Genomic DNA, 22,709 nt, shown 5'->3' with positions numbered 1-22,709 from the left:
GAATTCAAGATTATTAAATAGTTTACTCTAGGGGGGACCAGACATGATAAAATTAGAAAGCAAAGCCTTGTATGGAAGTCTGCTCCTATACATAGCACTGTACTCTTAGGCATCTGCCATGTTTTCATTACTGTGCTGTGTATTTGTTCTGTTACAAATAAAGATGGTGTTTGGGTGAGCTATTTGGAATGTCTTCATTTAGGATGCACTGGTTTACTTTTGGTTTGTTCTCCATTAGAAAGATTCCTTACTTTAAATGGGTTTTGGTTAGCTATTTTGATCAAATACAGAGTTTTCTGAAAACAAGATGAAATTTCCTACCCAACTGTAACACCACCTTCCCTCAATAATTTTGGAAAGTCTGTTCTAAAAAGCTTTTTTTCTTTAACTGTGAACAGTACAGTGTTTGATTTTTAAAGGCACATTGTTTTTTGTAATCCAGTTCCATTTTTGGGACATGGTGTAGGTGTATTGTTTATTCATTCTTTAGTTGAAATGTGTGTTTTTGAAATTCATTACCTGTGAATAATAATGAGACCCTGAGAACTGACACCGTTTGTCAAGTCAATTAAATGTATGTGCTGTGAATTGCGATAGATGCGAAAGGCCATACGTGTGTCTTATCTGTCTTGGAAGAGCTGCAAAATGTCAATTTAAATCCTGAGTCAAACAAGTTAGAACTTTCTCACTTCTCACCTTCTCTCTTTTCCTTTGGAAGGTTTCTGGTTTGTTTGGGCTGTTTCGTATTGCAGTGAACTTTACTGCAAGTAGGGCTTGTTTATATCACTTCTGCTTCTTGTACTCAACTGTGGTTGATTATCACTAATGTTACAGAAGCCAGTGACTTAGTTGAGAAGTATGCATAGATATGAGAAGTCATAGATATGAGAGAGGAATTCTTCAGTGGAATGCATCTATATAATATGTTTTACACTTTGTTTTGTAGCCATTTAAAGATCGCTGTGAATGGTTCTATGAGCATCTGCATGCTGGGCAGCCAGATTCAGACATGGTGCACAGGCCTGTCAATGAAAATGACATCCTTTTGGTTCACAGAGGTATTGTGTTATAAATGGAGTTAGTATATCTTTGAAATACATTGAAATATAATGAATTAAGATTAAAAAATTAATTGATGCTTTGTATTTAGATTCTATTTTTAGGAGTAGCTGTGAAGTTGTGTCTAGAGCAAATAGTGCAAAACTAAAGCAAGGGATTGCTGTGAGATTTCATGGAGAAGAAGGCATGGTGGGTAAAACTCTGTTGTTTTTTATGGTGTTTTCGTATGGAAGTATTCTCTTTCACAAGTATTGTTTTGAACTAAATCCTACTTTAAAATTACTTTAGAAGAAATACATGGATATCCAGCATAACTGTTTGTGCAGTGAAAGTTCTGTGTACTAATACCTTTTATTCTTTTGACATGCAGGGACAGGGTGTGGTGCGTGAGTGGTTTGATATCCTGTCCAGTGAAATAGTTAACCCAGATTATGCCTTATTTACCCAATCTGCTGATGGTATGTTTCTGCCTTTTTTCCCCCCTGCTAATTTTAGTGTTGTCTTTTGTAAAAGCATCTTTATAATCCAAAAAAAGTCACTGAAATAGTTTCAGAATATAAGATGATTATCTTTTAAAAGCAACACTGATGGAATTGATCTCGTATATAGAGAAATGATCTATTCATTGTTTGTGTTTATAAGAATTTATGAAATAGTTTACTTCATTTGAAGCTTCCTTTTCTGTTGTAAGAAGAGAGTTGTTTTTAATGAGTTGATGCTATAATACTTTGAGAGCAGTATATCAGGAGTTTTCCGTACTTCTGCTTCTGCAAGGGAACTGTGGAGGTACTCCTCTATTTCCTTTTAGAGATACATAAACTCACTCAGCTGATTTTTGTTGTAAAACTGGATGTTGATCTCCACAGGTCTCCCTTGCATTCGACTTCTTGTCTTTTGGGTTCTTCATTTAAAACAAGTCTTTATCAATAAAAGATTTCACATCATCATCAGTGATAAATGTTTAGTTTTCTACCTTACAATGTCTTGTGAAGTGGTAAAGGATTCTGTCAACAGTAGAAGCTTTGATTATTTCATGAAAGCAAAAGGGAAAAGATCAGGGATGTCTGTTTGAGGTAGTCTTTTCCAAGGAAACCAGGACTGGACTGCCTCCTGCCTGCCTCTGACTGGAGACAGATGAAAGGAAGTAGATATATTCTGATTCTTCGTTTGAGCACGTTCACAAGTTGATAAAAGCAAAGTGCATTAGAGTGAGCAAAAAATGCCGGTAGCAATATGCTAAGATGGAGGACCAGAGTTAGCAGTTCATAATTACACTTTTGTTGATGATAATGATTTCAGTGTTGCCTTGGAGAGTGGCTCGGCAGTGTCATTGTTGTGGTAGGATTTCATTGCATTCTAATATGTTTCTTTCAGAAGTCTTTTTTGTGTAAACAAAAAGACCTGAACAAATTTCTATAACCCAAAAATAAAACTCCTGCAGTGGTTTCAGATGCTTAGTGTATTTGATAAATAAAAACGCCACTTGGAAAAAAGTATATCAAAAAAGGATAATCTCTTTGTTTTATAGGAACAACTTTCCAGCCCAACAGCAACTCTTCTGTAAATCCAGATCATTTGAACTACTTCCGCTTTGCAGGCCAGATCCTCGGGCTAGCTCTGAATCACAGGCAGTTGGTGAACATATACTTCACGAGGTCATTCTACAAACATATTCTTGGTATGGTTTTATTAAAATCCTGTTTATTAATCAGAACGGTTGCCTGAGTGCTAAACCTTTCCTTTTTAACTTCTTGTTTGTTAAAAGTGGAAAAGTCTTGGAAATTAATGTCTTGCTAGTCTTTTATGTACATCAGAGTCACAACATAATATGGCAGTAACTGCTATTCCAGTCTGAGCCTCACTAGGAGCTATTGTAGTTGCAAAAATATGGAAATACATTAGCAAAATCATGTGGGAATCTTACACAGTTAGGATCTTTTTAAAAAATACCTAATTTTTATATTTGAATATGAATCTTAAATTAAAAACAAGGAAGCCATCATTACTCTGTCTAAAGCCTAATCATGTGATTTAGTTGTCTTAAGTGTTGCTAACTAGGAATGCCTGAAAGGCAGACCAATGCAACCAATTGCATTTGTGGTGTATGCAATTCTTTGCATCACAGTTGAGAAATTTATCTATCCTGTCATTCTTGAGAAACCAAAATAATTGTTCCCTAGCCAACTGGCAACAGACTTAAAAAGGTGAGAATGTTTGTGAACTCTGAAAAAAGTCTATCAGGCATTCTATATTATGCCTGAAGTTCCTCAGTTGTGTAATATTTTTGCAAGCTGAAGCCATAGTATTGCAAACTTCATGTCTACCCAGAGCCATGCTGTTTCAAAATTCCATGTCTACCCACTCCAACAAATACTGCTTATTTCCTGAAATAGCATTTTGGAACTAATGCAGGTTCCTCCTGTCTCTTTAGTGAGTCAGGTTAATTCATATGCTTTTACTGTAGCATTCAAGGGGATTGGTCAGAAGTCTTTATAAAAATGTAATTTTTTTTTTATTAGAGGAGAACCTTTGCTACCTGCTGTTTTCTGCGGTGTACAGCTCTTCTCTGCTCTTCTTTGAGAACCTTTGTGCTTCTTCATTGTTGAACATGATGGCCCTCCTCTGCCTTGTCATGGAAAAACTTTTCTTATTGCATAAAGATGTGATGGAAGGCTAAATTCCCTGTGCATTCCTAGTATTCCTCTATGTACATAAGTTTATTTGCTGCTGCATGCAGAATGGCTTTTGTGTTCAAGTGCTATTCTTTGATCTTCTTTAGAAGTATAAGATAGCTTGATGGCTTTCTGTAATCATTTTGCCTACCTGCAGTCTTTCTGTGGTATTTGCTGAGGACAACTCAACTCTTAACATCAAGTTTCTGTTCCCTGGAAGTGTTCAGGTGACACTGTTGCAGTTTGTGGATGGTGCAGGCTCAATCATCTTTGTCAAGAACTTCACAGAGGAATGTATTTTACTACTCTCACTCAGTGCCCCTTTCTGCTGCAGGAGAGTGACTGTTCTGGGCAAGGGGCAATGGAGGACAGCCAGTCTGAAGCAGCACCAAGTTGGCAATGCTTCCCTTCTTACTGATCTTTTATAGGAAAGTGGTTTACAGGTAGAAGTATCATTGTGGGGCACAATTTGATAGTGACTTAAGTTTTGGCCTCTGACATCAAGAGATTCCTCTGAGTGAGCAGAAAAATTGTGACTGGTCTGGGTCAGAAGGGATCTTAAAGGTACCTTGGGCAGGGATACCTGCCACTAGACCAGGTTGCTCAAAGCCTCATTCAGCCTGGCCTTGAACACTTCAGGGATGGAGCATTCACAGCTTCTCTGGACAGCCTGTTCCAGTGCTTCGCCACCCTCACAGTATAGAATTTCTTTCTAATATCTAATCTACACTTACTCTTTTTCACCTTGAAGCCATTTCCCCTTGTCTTGTCACTACTTGCCCTTGCAAAAAGTGTCTCTCCAGTATTCTTGTAGCTCCGTACTGGAAGGTGCTCTAAGGTCTCCCTGGAGCTTTCTCTTTTTCCGGCTGAACAATCCTAACTCTTTCATAGCCTGGCTTCATAGGGGCCTCCAGCCTTCTGATCATCTTCATGGCCCGGCTCTGGTCTTGCTGCAACAGGTCCATGTCCTTCCTATGTTGAGGGCTCCAGAGCTGGATGCAATACTCCAGATGGGCTCTCATGAGAGCAGAGTAGAGCGACAGAATGATCTCCCTTAACCTGCTGGTCACACTTTGTTCATTGCAGCCCAGGGTATGGTTATGAGTAACACCACAGGCTAATCTGTGTGTGATGTATTCACAAAAAAACCCACTTTTTTTCCCTGCTGTTCACTGACACCTTGAGAATAGTCAAGTGTTGCTCTAGTTATCTCTTTTGGAATTGAGTACTAATCAATCTGAATTCTTTACTAGTTTGACTCATGATGATAACACTTGACCTGTTGGTTTCTGAATTGACAAGATGACCTATTAGTTACTTTTTTCTTGTTTTCACTTTGCTAGAGTAACCAATTGCAAACCACCAAGTACGTAGTCTCTGTTAGTAAGATCTCTTCAATCTTAGTGAGGTCTTGTCATTGTGTTAAACAGCCATCCTGAAACTTTCTGGAGGTTTGGATACTTTCAACTTGTTTAAGTTCTAAAGGTTCATAATGTTTTATCGCTTCTTCTTACTTATCAGACACAGAGAACTGGAAAAATTACACCTCCACTTTCCAGAGTAGTTGCTTTTTCTACTTCAATCACAGTAGTTTATTTAAACCTTTCCAAGGCTTTTTCCATTGTCTTTGTACATCTTCTATTTTCTTGCTTAAGGAGTCAGAGTTGTGCAGCAGCAGAAACTCCTGAGGTGTTTTCATTTAATTTTTGTGTCAGGTTCAGCTGTGGGTTATGTCAACTGTTTTTCATGCCAAATACAATTACAAGGTTACAGAATTCAGCTACTTGTCAGGCCTTAAGTCAAGCAATATGAAATCTTTTGCAATCTGAGACTGTTTCCATTCCTTTGGTTTCTCACCTTGTACTGAGATCCTTTTTTTCTATAGTATATCCATCTGTTGATGGCACGGAAACCTCATCAAAGACCTTCTGTCTCTGAGGAACAGTGTGAACCTTTTTGAAAGGAACTTTTAGTCAACAGATATGATTTGGAAATGCCTTAATTAGAAGCTGAAACATGTATATGTCTACTTCTTTGAGACTCAGATGGGTACATCACCTTTTTTCATTGAGGTGAACTAAGATCTTTCTGCAACAATATCTAGTAGGCACGGAAAGATCACCAACTTAGGTGACACACCAACTAATGTGCTTTACAAGGTGTTAGATATGTAGCATGCGTATTTTTTTTGTGTGTGTGCTGTGAAATCAAACATTATTCCATAGCCCTGCCTGTTTATTAAGGCTGCACTCTATTACACATGTAGCACAGGCAGAAATGCAGTCAGAAATTAATAAGGCCTCTTATGTTTGTTTTCTTCACACTTCACATCTGTCTGTTTTCTGCTTTAGCAGGAGAGAAGATAGTTTCTCTAGTGCTGTTTTCCAGTTACTTTATATTTTTATAAAGGAACCAGTTACTTCTTTGTTTTTAAAAGGAAACTTCCACCTCCAACCCACAAAGACAGGTAGCAAGGGTAACTTCTTAACTGTGCTATCTGCTGTTGGACTTCAGTCCATTCTTTCACAGTATGGTAGAGAGTAGTCCTTGAAATGACATAAACAAAAGTGAAAATCAATTTCTGGGTCAGTGTATTTTGAACTGGAGGCCTTAAATCCTTGAATACTTAATGATCTTGTCTCAGAGCTTACCTGTAGTATCTTACTGAAGTTCTGTGTTGCATGGAAATACCTGCTTATGACAATTATAAGATAGATTTCTCTGCCTTTTCAAACTACAGGTGCCTTAAGAGTATACAAGAGAAAGATGCATATTATTTTATTCAGATTCAAATTTTGTCCTGATAAATCTGATGGAATTTCTTTATAACTGCTTTCTTGAGCCTGATTGGTAAAATATCTGTCAAGCAAATGAGTGAGCTTAGTGCTTTGGTCTCACAATATGCTGACTGTGAGTGTATTCTCATCATAACACTCCAGATGAATTTCTTCTCCAAAGCTGGAATCTCTGCTTCCTACTTTTCAGTCTTCTTTTCCCACATTTTGCTTATATCCTTCAGAGGCATCATTATTTCCACATTTCATACATGAAATGCACATATGCTTGCTAGTTGGCAAAAGTGAAAGTCCTCTAGTAACTAGTAGACAGCTGTTAGATATTTTTTTTTGAGAGGGATGGCAGTGATATTTATTAGTAAGTTACCTTAAGTTGCTATCTTAATTACTCTCTTAAACTGCAGTGTTGCCTGATTTTACTAGAAAAACAATGCCTTACAGCTTGTGTACACACCATTTCAGTACTAGTCAGCTCTTCCAGGGAAATACTGTAACAGTTTTTGCACTTAGATGTCTGCAGTGGCTGCTCACCTTTGAATTTTGCATTACTCTGGGGTACTGCGTCTGTGGCCTGTAGTGTGCCAAGGCTGCTGCTGCTAATGGGCACCCTTATGACACTGCACAATGCACAGAAAGTAGGAAGCCAAGAGAGTACTTCCCTATAACTTGCTTTTCTCTGAACCTACTGCCACCCTCATCCGTTGCCCCTTTTCTCAGATATGTGTCTGTCTTAGTGTGTGTGGCTCGGCTTTGCGAACGAAGATTTGGGAAGGGCTGTCCCCACGTGGGTGTGCCCTTCTAGCCTGCGCAGTGGATTTTAGGTGAGGCTCAGTGTGCGCAGAACTGGCCCCACCGTTTAGGTCCTGAGGTTCATCTGCAGTTAAATGCCTCCCTGACATCCGTTCCAGTCAGATCTTGGAAGCTAAGCAGGGTCAGTCCCGGACTAGTACTTGGATGGGAGACCTCCTGGGAAATACCAGGTGCTGTAGGTTCTAGTCCTGAGGACTTCCCTGTTACTGTCCAAGCTCGCTCGGCCGTGGCAGATGAACCTCAGGACTTAAACGGTGGGGCCAGTTCTGCGCACGCTGTGCCTCACCTAAAAAATCCACTGCGCAGGCTGGAAGGGCACACCCACGTGGGGAGAGCCCTGCCCAAATCTTCGTTCGCGTAGCCGAGCCACACACACACACACATCTGTCTTAGTAGAATTAAAGTATCTATCATGACAGAGCTAAAGTAATTGGGGTGTGCTTTCCTGTGTAGTGAAGAGAGTAGCTCTCTTGTATAATCAGGGTCACCTTGTTCAGGACACATTTGCTGAAGTGTGTTTGAGTGCCATGTCTGTGAAGGGGCTGTAAATAGGCAGTTTCTGTACTTGGATAAAAGCCAAACTTCTAGCAACTCTCCCTTTAATGTTTCTAAATGACTTGCAAGTTCAGTTTCAAAATGTAAAATTCCTATAATTTTTTTCAACTCTGTAATAGGTCTCATTTAAATCATAATTGAAAACTGAAGAGCAGAAGTGTTTTCTGAGTACAGGAAGGTTGTCTCCTCTTCAAGTAATGCTCTGGGAGCAAATATATTATTGTAGAGAAATACAGTATTTGAATTTGTAAAAGTTATGTAGAAGACTTGAAGACTTAGTAGGAAACATTTAACATTGTATGTTCAGTGTGGTTAGAGGCTTTTACTGAAATCCATTAGCAAGTTAAAATTGTGCAAATTGTTTTTGCCTGAGTGTTATGTCATTTGCTTCATTGGGAAGAAAAATACACAGAGGAAACTTGATTATGCAATATTTTAAAAATGTACCAAGTACAGTTCTGTTGCAGTTACTAAGTGTATTCCTCTTCCCCGGTTTCTATTACTGCATTATTCTGGTCCCTCTCTAGAGGGCATTCTTCTACCATATATCCTATTTATTTGAGCAGTTTTGTCTCTGTTTTTTTCCCTAGGTATACCTGTAAATTATCAGGATGTGGCATCTATTGATCCAGAGTATGCAAAGAACTTGCAGTGGATTTTAGATAATGATATCAGCGATCTGGGTTTAGAGCTGACCTTCTCTGTTGAGACTGATGTGTTTGGAGCAATGGAAGAAGTGCCGTTGAAGCCTGGGGGTGCAAGTATACTTGTTACACAGGAAAACAAGGTGAGTATACAGGTTTATTCAGAAGTGGATAGTATAAGAAAAGTAACTGGACTTACTTTCTGAATAACTGGAAGTATAATTGATGTACCCATTTTGAAGGAAATACAAAAAAAATTCAAAAGCTTCCAACACTCTTCCCCCTTTTTCTAGTTTAGCATGTTGTATAGAAATAGTGCTTTTTGAGATCTTTAAGAGCTCAGGTTTGAGGTGCCTTCTGACAGAACTGTGAAAGGGAAACTTCACATGAGGGATTTATTTTAGACGTTACAAATATTCCTCAAGTCATGAGCATATATACCAGAAAGGTAGAGCAGCAGGAATTGCTGAAAGTAAGATTGTATTTAGTGTTGCCAAGTGTACTGACTGCTAGGGCAGTCTATGGCACTGGATTGCTTTACATTAACATGCAGATAATGGACAGAGAAAAGGGCTGAAGGAAGCTTTTCCAGCCGTTTGCAAATCACTTGATGGACATGGAAATAATCTTTTTAATTTCTTTTACTAGTAAACAGGTTAGAAAGCCTCCAGTTCTGTGCAGCATTAGTTCACAAAAGAAAATATGGAAAAACACAGGCAGATTTTGAAAATAATCTAGAAATTAACATCAGTACCAGTCTAATTGAATTTTGCAGTTACCAACTAAACAGCTTTGAGTAACTGCGGGAGTGTTGTGGGTAGACCTGGAATTTTGTATAACACTGACTGTTGATGCTGATGTCTGCTTTGTGTTTTGATTTTCGTTTGTGTTGGGCTGGCCTAGCCCATTCTGTGCACTCAGTGAGTGTTCGGCTGCATCGGCAGTGTCAGCAGCTGCTGCGCTGGGAAGCGGCCGCTTGGTGTCAGTGTTTGCTGCAACGAGATTTCAGTTTCTGTTGGAGCAATTGGCGCTGGATTCTTGTACCCTTAATCCTCATTTTCATTGAGGCAGAATGGCATTCCAGTAACAGGAATACACATTATTAGCTTGATTCTGCAATGCTTCCTGCGACACAGAAAACTGGAGCTGGAGTGGGTCCAGAGAAGAGCTACAAGGCTAGTGAAGGGACTGGAGCACAAGCCCTATGGGAAGAGGCTGAGGGAGCTGGGGTTGTTTAGCCTGGAGAAGAGGAGACTCAGAGGTGACCTCATCACTGTCTAGAACTACCTGAAGGGAAGTTCTAGCCAGGTGGGGGTTGGTCTCTTCTCCCAGGCACTCAGCAACAGGACAAGGGGGCACGGGCTTAAGCTCTGCCAGGGGATATTTAAGTTGGATATCAGAAAAAAATTCTTTGCAGAGAGAGTAATCAGGCATTGGAATGGGCTGCCCAGAGAGGTGGTGGATTCACCATCCCTGGAGATTTTTAAACACCGATTGGATGTGGCACTGAGTGCCATGATCTGGTAAATGGACTGGAGTTGGACCAAGGATTGGACTCGATGATCTCGGAGGTCTTTTCCAACCCAATCGATTCTATGATTCTATGAAAACAGGTGGTAAAACAATGAAGGCAGTGGATGTTTAAATTCTCTGTTGTCTGTTGGAGAACACAAGAATATTCATTCATTCTTGTTTCTGGTCAGTCTTAGCTTCTCAATATATAACAAAGATGTATTTGAAATAAATTATTTAAATTATTAACTATTTAAAACTTGTTATGAATTAGCATGAGATTAGAAGTTTGCCCACATGAGAGTACTACCCATTAGTAGCTTAAATTGCTCCATTAGCTTTAGAGTTGGGGCACAGACTAAAAAGGGTGGTTGAAAATGTGTAGAGCAGATGCCTCCATATTCTGTGGAGCCCAGCTGTGGCAGGAGGGGATGAGAGTTCATGTGGCATTTATTTGGAAGGTGGTAAGAAGTAGATGGCTCTGGCATTAGGCTTGAAACTATTAATTGATTTTTTTTTACTTTGAAGCTGCAAAATGGGAAGTCCAAAGCTGTCTGTAAGTCGGCACTGTGTCTTGTTCACTGGCAAAGTTGTTGGCAGTGGCCCGGTGGTTGAAAATTGTAGATCTGAGTTTTCATAGTGTTGGGAGATTTTTTCCAGTTTTTTTCATGTGCTGTGGTTTTGCAGTATGTGTTAGCTTAGCTGTTCTATCATTTTAAATAGGAATGTGTCTGTTTTATGCAAAAAAAAAAAAAAAGAAATATTTTTTTTCCCTGCAAGAATGATTCTTTTTTTTTCTGCCTTTACCCAAGGAATAAAAGACCACTGTTTAAAACTCATTGTATTTGCTGTGCCTCTGGGAGACGAAAATTCAGCTTTCAGAAGAATGTGTTGTGTATGCACACTAGCAGATTACCTGTTTGAAGGGTAGCTTTTTAAAATGAAACTGAGTGAATATTTCTTAAAAAGCCCCTAAATAACAAACTCGCAAAAAAACCCCATCGCAGAACCAAAACAAAACACGAACTGCCCCCCCTCGCCCCTGCAGAAACCACCCAAACAGTCCATCTCTGAAAACTGAAACAGAGTAAATCACCAGTAGTAAGAGCTATTTGTAAAACAGTTTCTTTGAACAAAGGAATTTTCCAGCATCAGCTGTATAATAGCTGAATGGTTGTGGGGCCATTTGTTGCAAATACTCCTGTCTTGCAATGTCCGTGTAGCAGCCTGCTGAAGTATCAGTTGTAGCTGTGCTTCAACTGCCTTTTGTCATGGTAAAGGAGAGGCTTCAAACGGAAGTCAGGCTGGGTCCAGTGTCAGTGCTGTGCATTTATCTTTGTTCTTTGCTATATGGTTTTTTTGTTGTTTTTTTTTTTTTGCAGCTTTCTACTTTTTAGGAAAAAAGTAAAATGAGAACTAGTCAAAGTTTAGCTATGTTTTATGAAAGGATGGTGCAGATCTCCACAATCTTGTCTGTCTGAGGTTGATGTGCTGTTTGGGAGTAAAAAATTGTGCTTTTTTTCCAGGCAGCTTTGGAATAGAGCTGCTTTCTGAATTTGCACATCATCATAAACATTGATCCTTCTCTCCCTGGTATATGGGATTGCGAAATCGTGGAAGCATGATCTCTGCTTTATTTGCCTCAAAGGAAAATACAGAACAACCCTCACCCAAACTAGACTTTATCATTATATTTGTGATGCCTGTCTAATATGTGTTCAGTCAAATCTCCCTTCTTAAAAGAAGGCTGGATGGTACCTTTTATGCCCTGTGTAGGAATGCATATGTAGATCTGAAATCATGTGGATATTTCTGTTTTGTAATGTGCTCCTAAGGCTTCTGAGAGGGAATAAAATGTAAATGAAGTGAACAGAGAGAAAAACAAATTGACCAGTTTTTTTTTACTGACATATATTATGTAAATTCTGTGCTACAGGTCTTTTATCATGTGCCAGTGCTGACAGTCAGGATGCTTGGCAGTTTCAGGCTATTTAAAACATATCTTGTTATACCTAAAGTGCAGCAACTGCTTTCTCTCATAATTAAGGTGTTCAATGTAATATTTTTGTAATACAGAAAATAAGTAATTTTTTTAAATGGATTTTTTAAAACTAAGGTTGTGAATTTTTCTTTCTACAACCCTGTTTTCTGAATAGCCTCATTTATGTAACAGCAGTTTAAGAGATGTAAAACAAGCATTTCTGATCATTGAAGAAGACCAGTGTTAACATTACATATTTCAAATCCTGGTAATGCAAAAGCTTCTAATTTCTTCTGTATTCACAGAGACTGACTTTTGTCTAGTATAGTTAATCTCCTTTGGCTACCCTGCACTCCTTAGAGAACGGAGGTGTTTGTCTTCATCTCCACTAATAGTAAAAGCAACCTGTCAAGATTTCTAGATTGAAACTAGATTTTTTGAAACAGTTCTGCAGTTCAAGATATGATTAGGTCATGTTCTTCAGAGCACTTCACAAATCAATTGTCTTTTCACTCTAATAAAATGGTAGTAATGCATTTAAAGATACCTTTCAGCTGCAAAGCAAATGATAACCCCTCTCTACATCTGTGACTATAAGGAGCTGCCTTTGAAAAATACCTATTGGTTTTGAAATGTTTCATACCTCATTTTGTTTTTCTGAAAGGGAGGAAAGAAAAAAATGCTTGGTTGCTTTTGTGCAGGCTCAGAACCTAAAAGTTGAGTTGAAGTTTTTTAAAATTAAAAATTGAAGTAGTAATTTTGTCAGAATATTATCTTAAAAGAAGCTGATAGTTGGTTTAACTGGGAGATACATTTCATTATTTTCTTATTAAAAGCATGGTTAGGAAGTCAAAGCATTACTTTGAACTGAGTACCATAAATAATCTAGGAATAAATTTTGTTGTCAAGTAGAAAACTTTTTTCTTATGTAAAGAAACTTTATTAGACTTGTGTACTTTTGTCAGAGTAGATGAGATATGTTTATAGAGCTTTAATATAGGTACTTTTGACTGTCTGCTTCTAAAAACCTTCTTCCATTAATGCCTCCTAGGCTTTTGTGTTCTCACCAAAAGGGAAGTTTTGGTGGATTCCTTTTCTAGCTGTCATCTTTCAAGGGAACAAAGCCCCCAGATCTCTAAAGCATGGTGTAGTCTATTCCCATGGTTATGGTAAAAATTACTTTCTGGTGTTTTTCCTTTTTAAAAACTAATGAGATTTTCAAGGCTTCCTTTTTAAAAAATGAAATTCTTCTTAGGACAACAAAGCTTGCAGGGGTAAGTAGTATATTCTGTTAGACTTTCAGAGATAGAGGAAAAGTAAGGAAGCTTTTTGGCTCAAAAATATTCGTTCAGAAGTTTACCCTTTTTCCTGAGTTATGTCAATTTGCTTGAAAGAATATTTTTCTTTACAAACCTTGACATGTTTATGTCCTTAGTTGAGCACAATGGTGGTTGTATTAGATGGCAGGCATGGAAAATTTAGTTTTATTAACCTCTTTTATCTTGGTTGAAGTCCCTGGTTTTTGACTGTGTTATGTAGCATTTTAAACTTCTGTTTTGAAATTGTCTGTGAATGAATGAAGGGGGAAGAGTAGGAGTGGCTCAGAATTTGGGAGAGTCTTCTGAATTATTTTGGGTTGCTTCCATATGAAAGGCATAGGGTCTCTTACTGTCTTACAGCAGAGGAAATTTGTAGTGTATGCAGGACTGCATTTCTGTGTATGAGTTTGTACAAGCTCTGTGTTTTTCCTGTGGTATTTTCTACATTACAGGCTGAGTATGTCCAGCTTGTGACAGAACTTAGAATGACAAGAGCCATTCAGCCTCAGATAAATGCCTTTTTACAAGGCTTCCATATGTTCATTCCACCATCATTGATCCAGCTTTTTGATGAATATGAACTGGTAAGCAGAAATGCCCATATATCTTTAAATATTTTGTCCAGCATACTTCCATACTAAGAATGAAGAAGCGGAGCTCAGTAATCACAAAATAAACGTTTTGTATCTTTCACTTTGGTTTTCCTTCCTGGACATCTATCAGTAGGATCTCATTATGCGTATTCCTGCTTTTTCTAATTACTCAGAACTACCATCTTCTTGGAATGGGATAGCTTCTCATGGCAGTGATAAATGCCTTGAATTTGTAATTTCAATATGAATCAGAATGTTGTGGCCTTCAAGCCTTTTTATATTTTCCTTGAGGACAGAAGTCCTTTAAAAGTAAGGAGAATGCTGTCTATTGTCTTCAGTTTTTCTGAGTCACAGAATCAAATTTCAGTAAGTTTTTGTTGGTGGTTTGATCTTCTGTAACCAACACATCTCAAGTTTTGTCTCAAGTCATGCCAAAACTCAGAGCTTTTTTTCTTTCAGGTTGCTGACAGTAATTTTTCTCTTCTGATATTGCATACTGAAATTAAACAGATCATGTGATGATACCTGAGTTCAAGAATCTTCATGTATTAAAATTTAGTCATAGGTTCCATAAGGTTGCAAATGAACAGAAAAACCACTGTAATTTTTCTACTTCTTAAAGCACTGCTTTTTAAAATAGCATAAACTCTTGAAAGTAATAGTTGATCAGGAGGACTAATAATAATCTGTGCTTCTTCCTAAGGAGCTTTTATTGTCTGGTATGCCAGAAATTGATGTGAATGACTGGTTAAAAAACACAGAATACACCAGTGGCTATGAGAGAGGAGACCAAGTTATTCAGGTGAATTTGGTTTTTTTTTAAATAATATGGACTCTTTATTTTAATCTAAGAAAGGTGATTTTGTTGTTGTTGTTTTCTGTGTGTGTTTATGGAAGCTTATTTTGGCTGAAATTTGTGGAATTCTTTTCATACTATATTTCTACATTAAGTGACTTAATTATGTATGAATTTAATATGAAAATGTCCATAATTTAAATAATAGACTGACAAATATTCCATTTGTTGTTTTGCCATTATATTTTGAAGTACTGCTAGTATTTAATGGAAAATCCAAACTAACTTATTTTTTTCATCTAGTGGTTCTGGGATGTGGTGGAAGAACTAACTCAGGAAGAGAGAGTATTACTATTACAGTTTGTTACTGGCAGGTGAGAGACTTCTGTAAGAACAAATATATTGTCTAGATACTCTGAAACAAGTCAAGAGACTTGAGATTACCATAAAAAACCATCTAGCTAACTGTTTTGCATACTTTGGTGTTCTGTCTGTTGATCAAAGTAGACACAATGTGTGTTAATACTTTGGATGCCTATGTTGCCGGCAAAATGATTGATTACTTATTTATTATACTTGACTACTTTGCAAGAGGCCTTTGCTGCTGTCCAGGCAATTTTTAATGAGGCAATAGTGAATTTAACTGTGTTTTATATTCTTCTTCCTGTTGCATATTTATGTGACTCTGGGCTTCTCCAGTAATCAATAGAGGCTGTAATATATGAGATAACTGGGTATCACTTCTATTTGTGAAAACAGAACATCCTTCTCCTAAAGCTGAGTTGAATTTAACACTAGTGCAGTGTGTCAAGATAAGTGAGGATGGAACCTTATGCAAGACTGTTTGCCTTGTATAAGTTTTCTGTTCTAAATTTTATCTATTCTCCAGGGAAAGCCACTTTTATTTCCCTTATGGTCTGGGGGCAGTGAGGGAAGGGTTTGAGCAGTAAATGCCCCTGTGAGCTGGGTGAGTTACTGAGCTTGTGCATAAAGACATTTCACAAAGTGGATCCCTAGACATACATGTGGCACCTGTGCTGTGCAATCCAGTCTTTTTCTGATGGCTGACAGAGATCACACCATCTTCTTACTTTGATGTTCACTTCATATTCTAGGATAAGTGAAGTAGCTGATGTTTTGTGTGTAAGTTTTGTGGTTAAGCCATGATAAAATACAAATGAAGATCATCAAAACTTGCCTTTCATATTAAGGAATTCACAGTCACAGATGTATCATCAAATGGCACGGTCTTTAAATTCTATTAGTTTCGCTTGATTTATTATGAATTTCCTTGTTTTTAGGAATCATGGACTATTTAAGATGCTAGCTCTGTGCACACTGATCATTTTGTTCTCTGAAGAAGTGATCTCCTGCAGTTCTAGCTGTGCATGTGTTGCATGCCAGCTGCTGGTCTTTCATTTTAGTAGACAAGTCCATTTCTAAATCTAGGCAGCAAATAAAAATCTTTAAGATGTAAGATCATGTTTCAAATGCTTCTTAAAACATTCCAAATGGTACTAAAGTGGTATTCACTATTTTCATGGCATTTGGGATAATATAGTTGATTCTAAGGGACACTTTCAGTCAAGTAAACAATTACATTGTTTGATTAATATGTGTTTCCGAAGCATTTATTTTGGTCACAAACCACTACTGTCTAGTTCTTACCCATTTTGTTAGCAGGAAAGAAATTTTTGATGGGGGCTGGAATTAGAAAACAATTTGCCTTTTTTTTTTCCTGTGTCAGCTAGTAGGAACCCTTTGTGGGTTTTTTTGGTCTTTTTTCAGTGGTTGAAATGCAATAGGTATATTTTTCCATAGAAATGTAACTTTTGAGTGATACCTCCAATAGCAATATGCAGCTGGCATTTTTGCACATAAATCCCCAGACAATCCTAGTTTCTGGACATGGAAGATTTAGATGCTGACTTACGTGTGAGCTAAAACACAAGTTAGTCTAGTATGGGCCAATACCATATGTAAAATTTTGCACTAAAAGTGTACCTGATTTCAAACTATGAACTTTTTCTGGCCTTGCATTTCCTTCCTGAAGAATTTGTTTCTGTGTAGTGGTTGGCAGGCTGTGTTCAAAATCTGCATTGTTTGTTTCCATTTCCCTTTAATCTCTTCTGCGCGTTCGCTTACTTGATTTTTTTTTGTGTGTGTGAAGTGGAACTGTTCTTTATTTCCAATCAAAGAGTATGAAATTGATCTAGTGAATTAAATAAAACAATTATGATTATGTCTTCAGTGTTTCCGTGACATCTCTATTATTTCTTAAACTTTGCCTTTTGTCTTCTTTCCCCATTCTTATATTATGTTCTCTTCCATATAATGAAGTCTTGCATTGGTAGTTTCAGTGGAGATGCCATTGCATTTGTCAATACCAGTTTTGAGACATCTTTTAATAGCAAAGTAATTGTTGTGAGCAAAGTGAAAATGCACTTGGCAGTCTTAACTCACTCAAGAAAAAGCCTAAATATTTATGTTCCTCACGTTGGTGATCTTAAAGTTTACTTATGCACCACTTAGTCTTTCTCAGCTGATGGCTGCTTGAGATGGTATTATCAATTCTACATGCTTTTACTTATTTTTCCCCCGTCTTGATCTGTTTGGTATTTATAATAGTATTTGCCCAAATTATCGTTAATTATCTACTGTCAACTTTTGATGAGACTTTTAGTGAACAGTTGGAGGGAAGTGTTGACAGTTTGCTGTATCCTAAATGATAAATTCTACTTTATTGGTATTCTACAGGTATAAAGATTGCTGTTTAATTTCTTTGGTGACTGTAGTTTTTGTTGAGCAATAAGCAATATGCTTATGCTATTTTAAGGGAAATTCAGCACAGTATTGAGTATGAAACATGTATTTGCCTACTGTTATAAAAGTGTAACAAAACATAAGGAAATCAGCTTAAAGTATCTCTCTACAGTGTTTTCATTTCAAGTAAATTTATGCAAAACCTGTCAGTGGAAAAATAGGTAGAAAAGTTAGGATTCAGATATAAACTTAAACAATTTAAATGTTGAAATTTTCAAAGCTATGAATTTGTATTGTTGCTCTGGCACAAAACTATTTGCACATGCAGTAGAAGAGGTAAGATATTGTGATAATTTTTGCATATCTTTGGAAGGTTTTCTTTACTGTGTTGGAAGTGTTTTGCTTGGAGAGAAAACTTTTCTTGGAGGCATAAGTTGGCAGCAGTCTATTACTTTTAGATGTTCAAAGCCCTGATCCTACTATACAATTTGGACGTGTTGTATGGAAAATATTATAATAAATTACATTGCAAAAACTTTTAGCAAATAGTGGACCAAATGAGAAACTTTCAGCAGTTAGGTCTGTGTTTTATCACTGATGTGAACATGGAATGTGAAAGGGGAGAAAATTGTCACTGCAGAGGAGGCAGCACTGTCCTGGAATGCAAGCCAAAACTACAGTATAGCAGTGCGGCTGTAAAATCTTTACAACTCTTCTGAACTGTCGCTGTGGGCACAATTCCATTTGTGTCAGAAATAATATGCTGCACATGATCAACACTTCTCTCTGTAGTGGTTGTCTCATATATCAGCGTTAAACTATATTCCCAACATTGCTGTTATTAACGTAGGTGATACAAGTTTAGATGTTGGATACTATAACTAGGTCTTAGAGGTATGTTTAAGGAATATTACTCTGAGTTGTGTGTTAGGTCCTTCACATTTAGCAGTAGCAACCTTTACTCTTTCACATTTTTGCCAAGTAGTTTGACTGTGAATGAAAACATTACTTCTCTTCCTGCTCCAGTTTTTGCAGTTACTTGATTTAGTGAATGTGAGAGCATTGTTTTTAATATAGGTACCTGTAATGCAGAATTGTAACAGCTGTTACATATTTTATAGAAGGTTTATTTTGTTTTTTTCGGGTTCTTTCTTTGCTAGCCACAAAGTCACAGGTGAGCTGAGTTTGGAAGGGACTTCTGGAGATAAAGATTTTTTCAGAATATTTTGAATTGGAAGGGACCTGCAAGGATCACCAAGTCCAACTCTTAAAATGAATGGTCCATACTGGGATCAAACTCATCACCTTGGTGTTATTAGCACCTTTCTTTAACCAACTGAGCTAATGTCAGATTATCTGGTCCAACACCATGTTCAGAGAGGTGTCAGGTAGAGCTGGATACTCAAAATCACGTCCAGACAGGTTTTAACTGTCTCCACGAATGCTGACCTCTCAACTTCTCTGTACAATTTGTACCAGTGTTTGGCCACCTCAGAGTAAAAAAGGTTTTCTTATGTTTAAATGGAAATTTTCTGGACTTCAGTTTGTGCCCATTGTGCCCATTGCCTCTTTTCCTGTAGCTGGGGACCCACTGGGTTATTCCTTATTTCTTACTTCAGTTATTTATAAACATTGATCAGATTCCCCTGAGCCTTCTCTTCTCCAGGGTGAAGTTTCAACTCTCTCTCCTTCTGTGTCGTGCGCTTGAATCCCTTACAATCTTCATGGTCATTTGCTCAGCTTGATATGTTATCCTCCTGAAGTGCAGAGCTTGGAGCTGGATTCCAGATATTTCTTCTTGAGTACATGGAAAGGATCACCACCCCTTGCCCTGCTGGTGACATTATTCCTAATGCATTCAACTTCTTTAGTCCTTGTCCTTTCATTATAGTGGGGTTTTTTTGGAGGTTGGGTTTTTCTTTTTTTTTTTTTTTTTTTGTTGTGTGTGTGTGTGAAGGATATACTAACATGTTACCTTGTAGTGCATTCCAACTTAAGTTGATGTTCTGAAAATAGCTGAATTTTATTTTATTCGTTAGTTTAAAATTGTGGAGAGGGATTCTGAACACTCCTGGGCTATTATCCATTTACACCTTGAGTAATCTTTGAATAATATATTGGTAAATGGAAACCTATTTAGTAACATGATTGAGAAAGCATTCCCGAAGATGTTTATAGTGTGTTCTGGTTTTGCCATAGTTTGTCGCTGGGGAATGTGTGACTGATGTAATGGTTTTATTAGTTACTTGAAATATTTGATCTGAAGTAGTAAATTAACTGACATGTCAAGGACACTTTGGTCATTTGTCCCACAGATAGTAATCAGAGAATAAACTCTTATGATGTAGTATTTCTAAATCATCATCATCATTGCTAGGCTTCGCAAACGAAGATTGGGAAGGGCTCTCCCCACGTGGGTGTGCCCTTCCAGCCTGTGCAGTGGATTTTTTAGGTGAGGCACAGCGTGTGCAGAACTGGCCCCACCGTTTAACTCCTAAGGTTCATCTGCCACGGCCAAGCGAGCTTGGACAATGACAGTGAAGTCCTCTGGACTAGAACCTACACCTCCCGGTATTCCCAGGAGGTCTCCCATCCAAGTACTGCCAGGGCCTGACCCTGCTTGGCTTCCGAGATCTGATGGGATCGGATGTCAGGGTGGCATTTAACTGCCTTACAGTATTTCTTAAACTGTAAACGTAAATAGCCGTGTTTACCTTAACTGAGATAATGCCACAATATAAGCAAGATATAAAGCTATTAGAAAGTGCCAGAGGAGGGCTACAAAGATGGTGAAGAGCCTTGATGGAAAGCGATTTGAGGTCACTGGATTTGTTCAGTCTGGAGAGGAGGAGGCTGAGGGGAGACCTCATTGCAGTCTTCAGCAACCTCATAAGGGGAAGCAGAGGGGCAGGTACTGATCTCATGTCTCTGATGACTGGTGACAAGGCCCGAGGGAATGACGTGAAAGCTGTCAGGGAGGTTTAGGTTGGATATTAGGGAAAGGTTCTTCACCCCAGAGGGCACTGGAACAGATTCCCCGGGGAAGTGGTCACAGCACCGAGCTTGACAGAGTTCAAGAAGTGTTTGGCCAATGCTTTGAGGAATATCGTGTGATCCCTGCAGGGCGAGGAGTTGGACTTTGATGATCCTTGTTGGCCCCTTCCAACTTGGGATATTCTATGATTCTTGGAACATTCTGGTAAAAATACTGGTTATAGAAATGAGTCCTTCTTACAAGCAGAATTACCTTAAATATCATTCAAAAAAATTGGTGCCTAATGTAAGTGAACTAATGTATTATTCGGTCTTGTAATTAAAAGCATTTAGACAGAATTTTGATACCGGTAAGAAAAGAGGCGCCTTGATAAAAGTATTAGGAACTCTCAAATTTCTCTGAGTAAGAGATATTTTCAGTGTAAAGATTATATTTTTTGCTTTATAGCATTATTGCAATGGTCTAATTTATGTGAATTTTCTCAGTTCCAGGGTTCCTCATGGTGGCTTTGCCCATATAATGGGTGGCAGTGGGTTGCAAAATTTTACAATTGCTGCTGTACCGTATACTGCAAATCTTTTGCCAACATCAAGCACGTGGTATGTTAACTAGTCTCACTGAAATAACTGAAAACCAGAGCTTTTTCATGTTAGTCACAGTAGAAGTAGAGTGCTTTTGAATAATAAATGGTCTGAAAGAAATTTAGACAGTTTCTGAACTATTCACTATCCAAAATGAAAGTGATGAATTTTAACCCAGATGATGTTACATTGTTTGCTCATTGTTTATTACTTGATTTTGCCTAATTGAAAGGAGTGAAATTAATAAAGAAATGTAAAATTGCTGTTTTACAACTTATTGAAGTGTAAAAACATCTAATTTCCTGCAATATATTTGGATGCCTGGTGGTACTATAAGGCAGCACAGATTTGTTTTCTTCCATAAATATGATTTCCTCAGAAGTTTAGGTCAGAAGACTTTACTGTTGAGTTTCTTTCTGAAGTGTGATGTGGCTTTTTTCTTTTTTTTGTTTTTCAGTATCAACATGCTCAAGTTACCTGAATACCCAAGTAAAGAAATCCTGAAAGACAGGCTTCTTGTGGCTTTGCACTGTGGAAGCTATGGTTACACAATGGCATAATGAAGTCTAGGAAACTCATCTCGCTGCTAATGTACAATTTTGAGTGGCAGAAGTAATTTTGGAAACTGTCAATAAAGAAGCAACATAGATGCTGCAACCCATTGGCAGGGCTGGCTTCAGAATTCACACAGGATCATCAGCTTTCCCTACATTACTGTGTTGTCAGGGTAGCTTTGGTACCATCACAACAAACTTCTCAGTATGTTGTATTTTCATTTTTAAAAATTACAGATCTGTATAGAAATCAGTTTACATGCTTTTCATTATTACTTCAATTTGAGAAAGTTTGTCGGAATCTCTTTCCATAGTTTACTTTTGATTTCCAACTATATGGTTGAATGACATTTGCATTGTAGTTTACTTTGCACTCAGATGGAATACTGATGATGGACAGAGTTGTATTTTATGCCTTGTTGCATGTGAAAGTGCCATTTATTTTTGCAGGGACCCCTACAGAAAGTTCAATTGGGATACTGTACAGTAAGACAGAGCTGATGTATTTTCCATTTCTTTGCATAGTAAGAGAAAGAAAATTTTATAACTTTTTTAATGTATATACTATGTAAAGATTAGACTGTTATGATTGGAAAAAATAGCAGATTGAGTTTCTCTAATTTATATTAGAATTTACACTATATTCTACTAAATATTTAAAGTATTTGTGACTTTATAGGCAAATTGCAGTTTAGAATTTGTAAATATTATTTAAGATCTATATCCATTGTTTGAATGCCTTTACTTTCCTTGACATAACTGTATGTTCAAAAGGTATTATTAAATTTTGGTACTTTAACCACAATCTGAGTGTGACAAGTCTGTGTGTTTCTGTGGGTGGATTATTCTTTCCCCTCCCCGGATGTTATTAATCTTTGTATAATTTCAATCGTCATGGAAGCAGCATTTGAGAAGTTATTGTCAAAGTGTATGTATGAACATAAACAGGTGCACAAGGAAGGAAATTGACCTTTTGAGGTTAACTGACAAGAATATAATTATTAGAATCTCATGTCAAAATTTCTGTAGAATTAGAATATCATCATCAGGGCTAGGCTTCGCAAACGAAGATTTGGGAAG

General features: G+C 37.6%; 1 protein-coding gene across 5 annotated transcripts in view; it reads left to right on the top strand.

The window, feature by feature from the left end:
- HACE1 (HECT domain and ankyrin repeat containing E3 ubiquitin protein ligase 1) overlaps nt 1-22,434 on the top strand; it is a 54,233-nt gene extending 31,799 nt beyond the window's left edge. For 4 of the 5 annotated variants that reach the window (XM_071548815.1, XM_071548814.1, XM_071548816.1 and 1 more), the window contains 10 exons: nt 947-1,058; nt 1,151-1,248; nt 1,430-1,517; nt 2,588-2,737; nt 8,482-8,678; nt 13,800-13,931; nt 14,644-14,742; nt 15,040-15,110; nt 20,980-21,093; nt 21,533-22,434. In XM_071548815.1, the coding sequence (XP_071404916.1) occupies nt 947-1,058; nt 1,151-1,248; nt 1,430-1,517; nt 2,588-2,737; nt 8,482-8,678; nt 13,800-13,931; nt 14,644-14,742; nt 15,040-15,110; nt 20,980-21,093; nt 21,533-21,635 (1,164 nt within the window). In that variant the 3' untranslated portion in view covers nt 21,636-22,434. The remainder of the gene's footprint in view (nt 1-946; nt 1,059-1,150; nt 1,249-1,429; nt 1,518-2,587; nt 2,738-8,481; nt 8,679-13,799; nt 13,932-14,643; nt 14,743-15,039; nt 15,111-20,979; nt 21,094-21,532) is intronic. The other variant, XM_071548817.1, reaches the window with a different exon arrangement.
- Nucleotides 22,435-22,709: the final 275 nt, after the last annotated feature.

This window comes from Pithys albifrons, chromosome 2 (assembly GCF_047495875.1).
Source record: "Pithys albifrons albifrons isolate INPA30051 chromosome 2, PitAlb_v1, whole genome shotgun sequence".
In the NCBI taxonomy this organism is placed as follows: Eukaryota; Metazoa; Chordata; class Aves; order Passeriformes; family Thamnophilidae; genus Pithys; species Pithys albifrons.
Note: the sequence above shows the minus strand (reverse complement) of the source record. Positions and strands in the feature narration are given on the sequence as shown.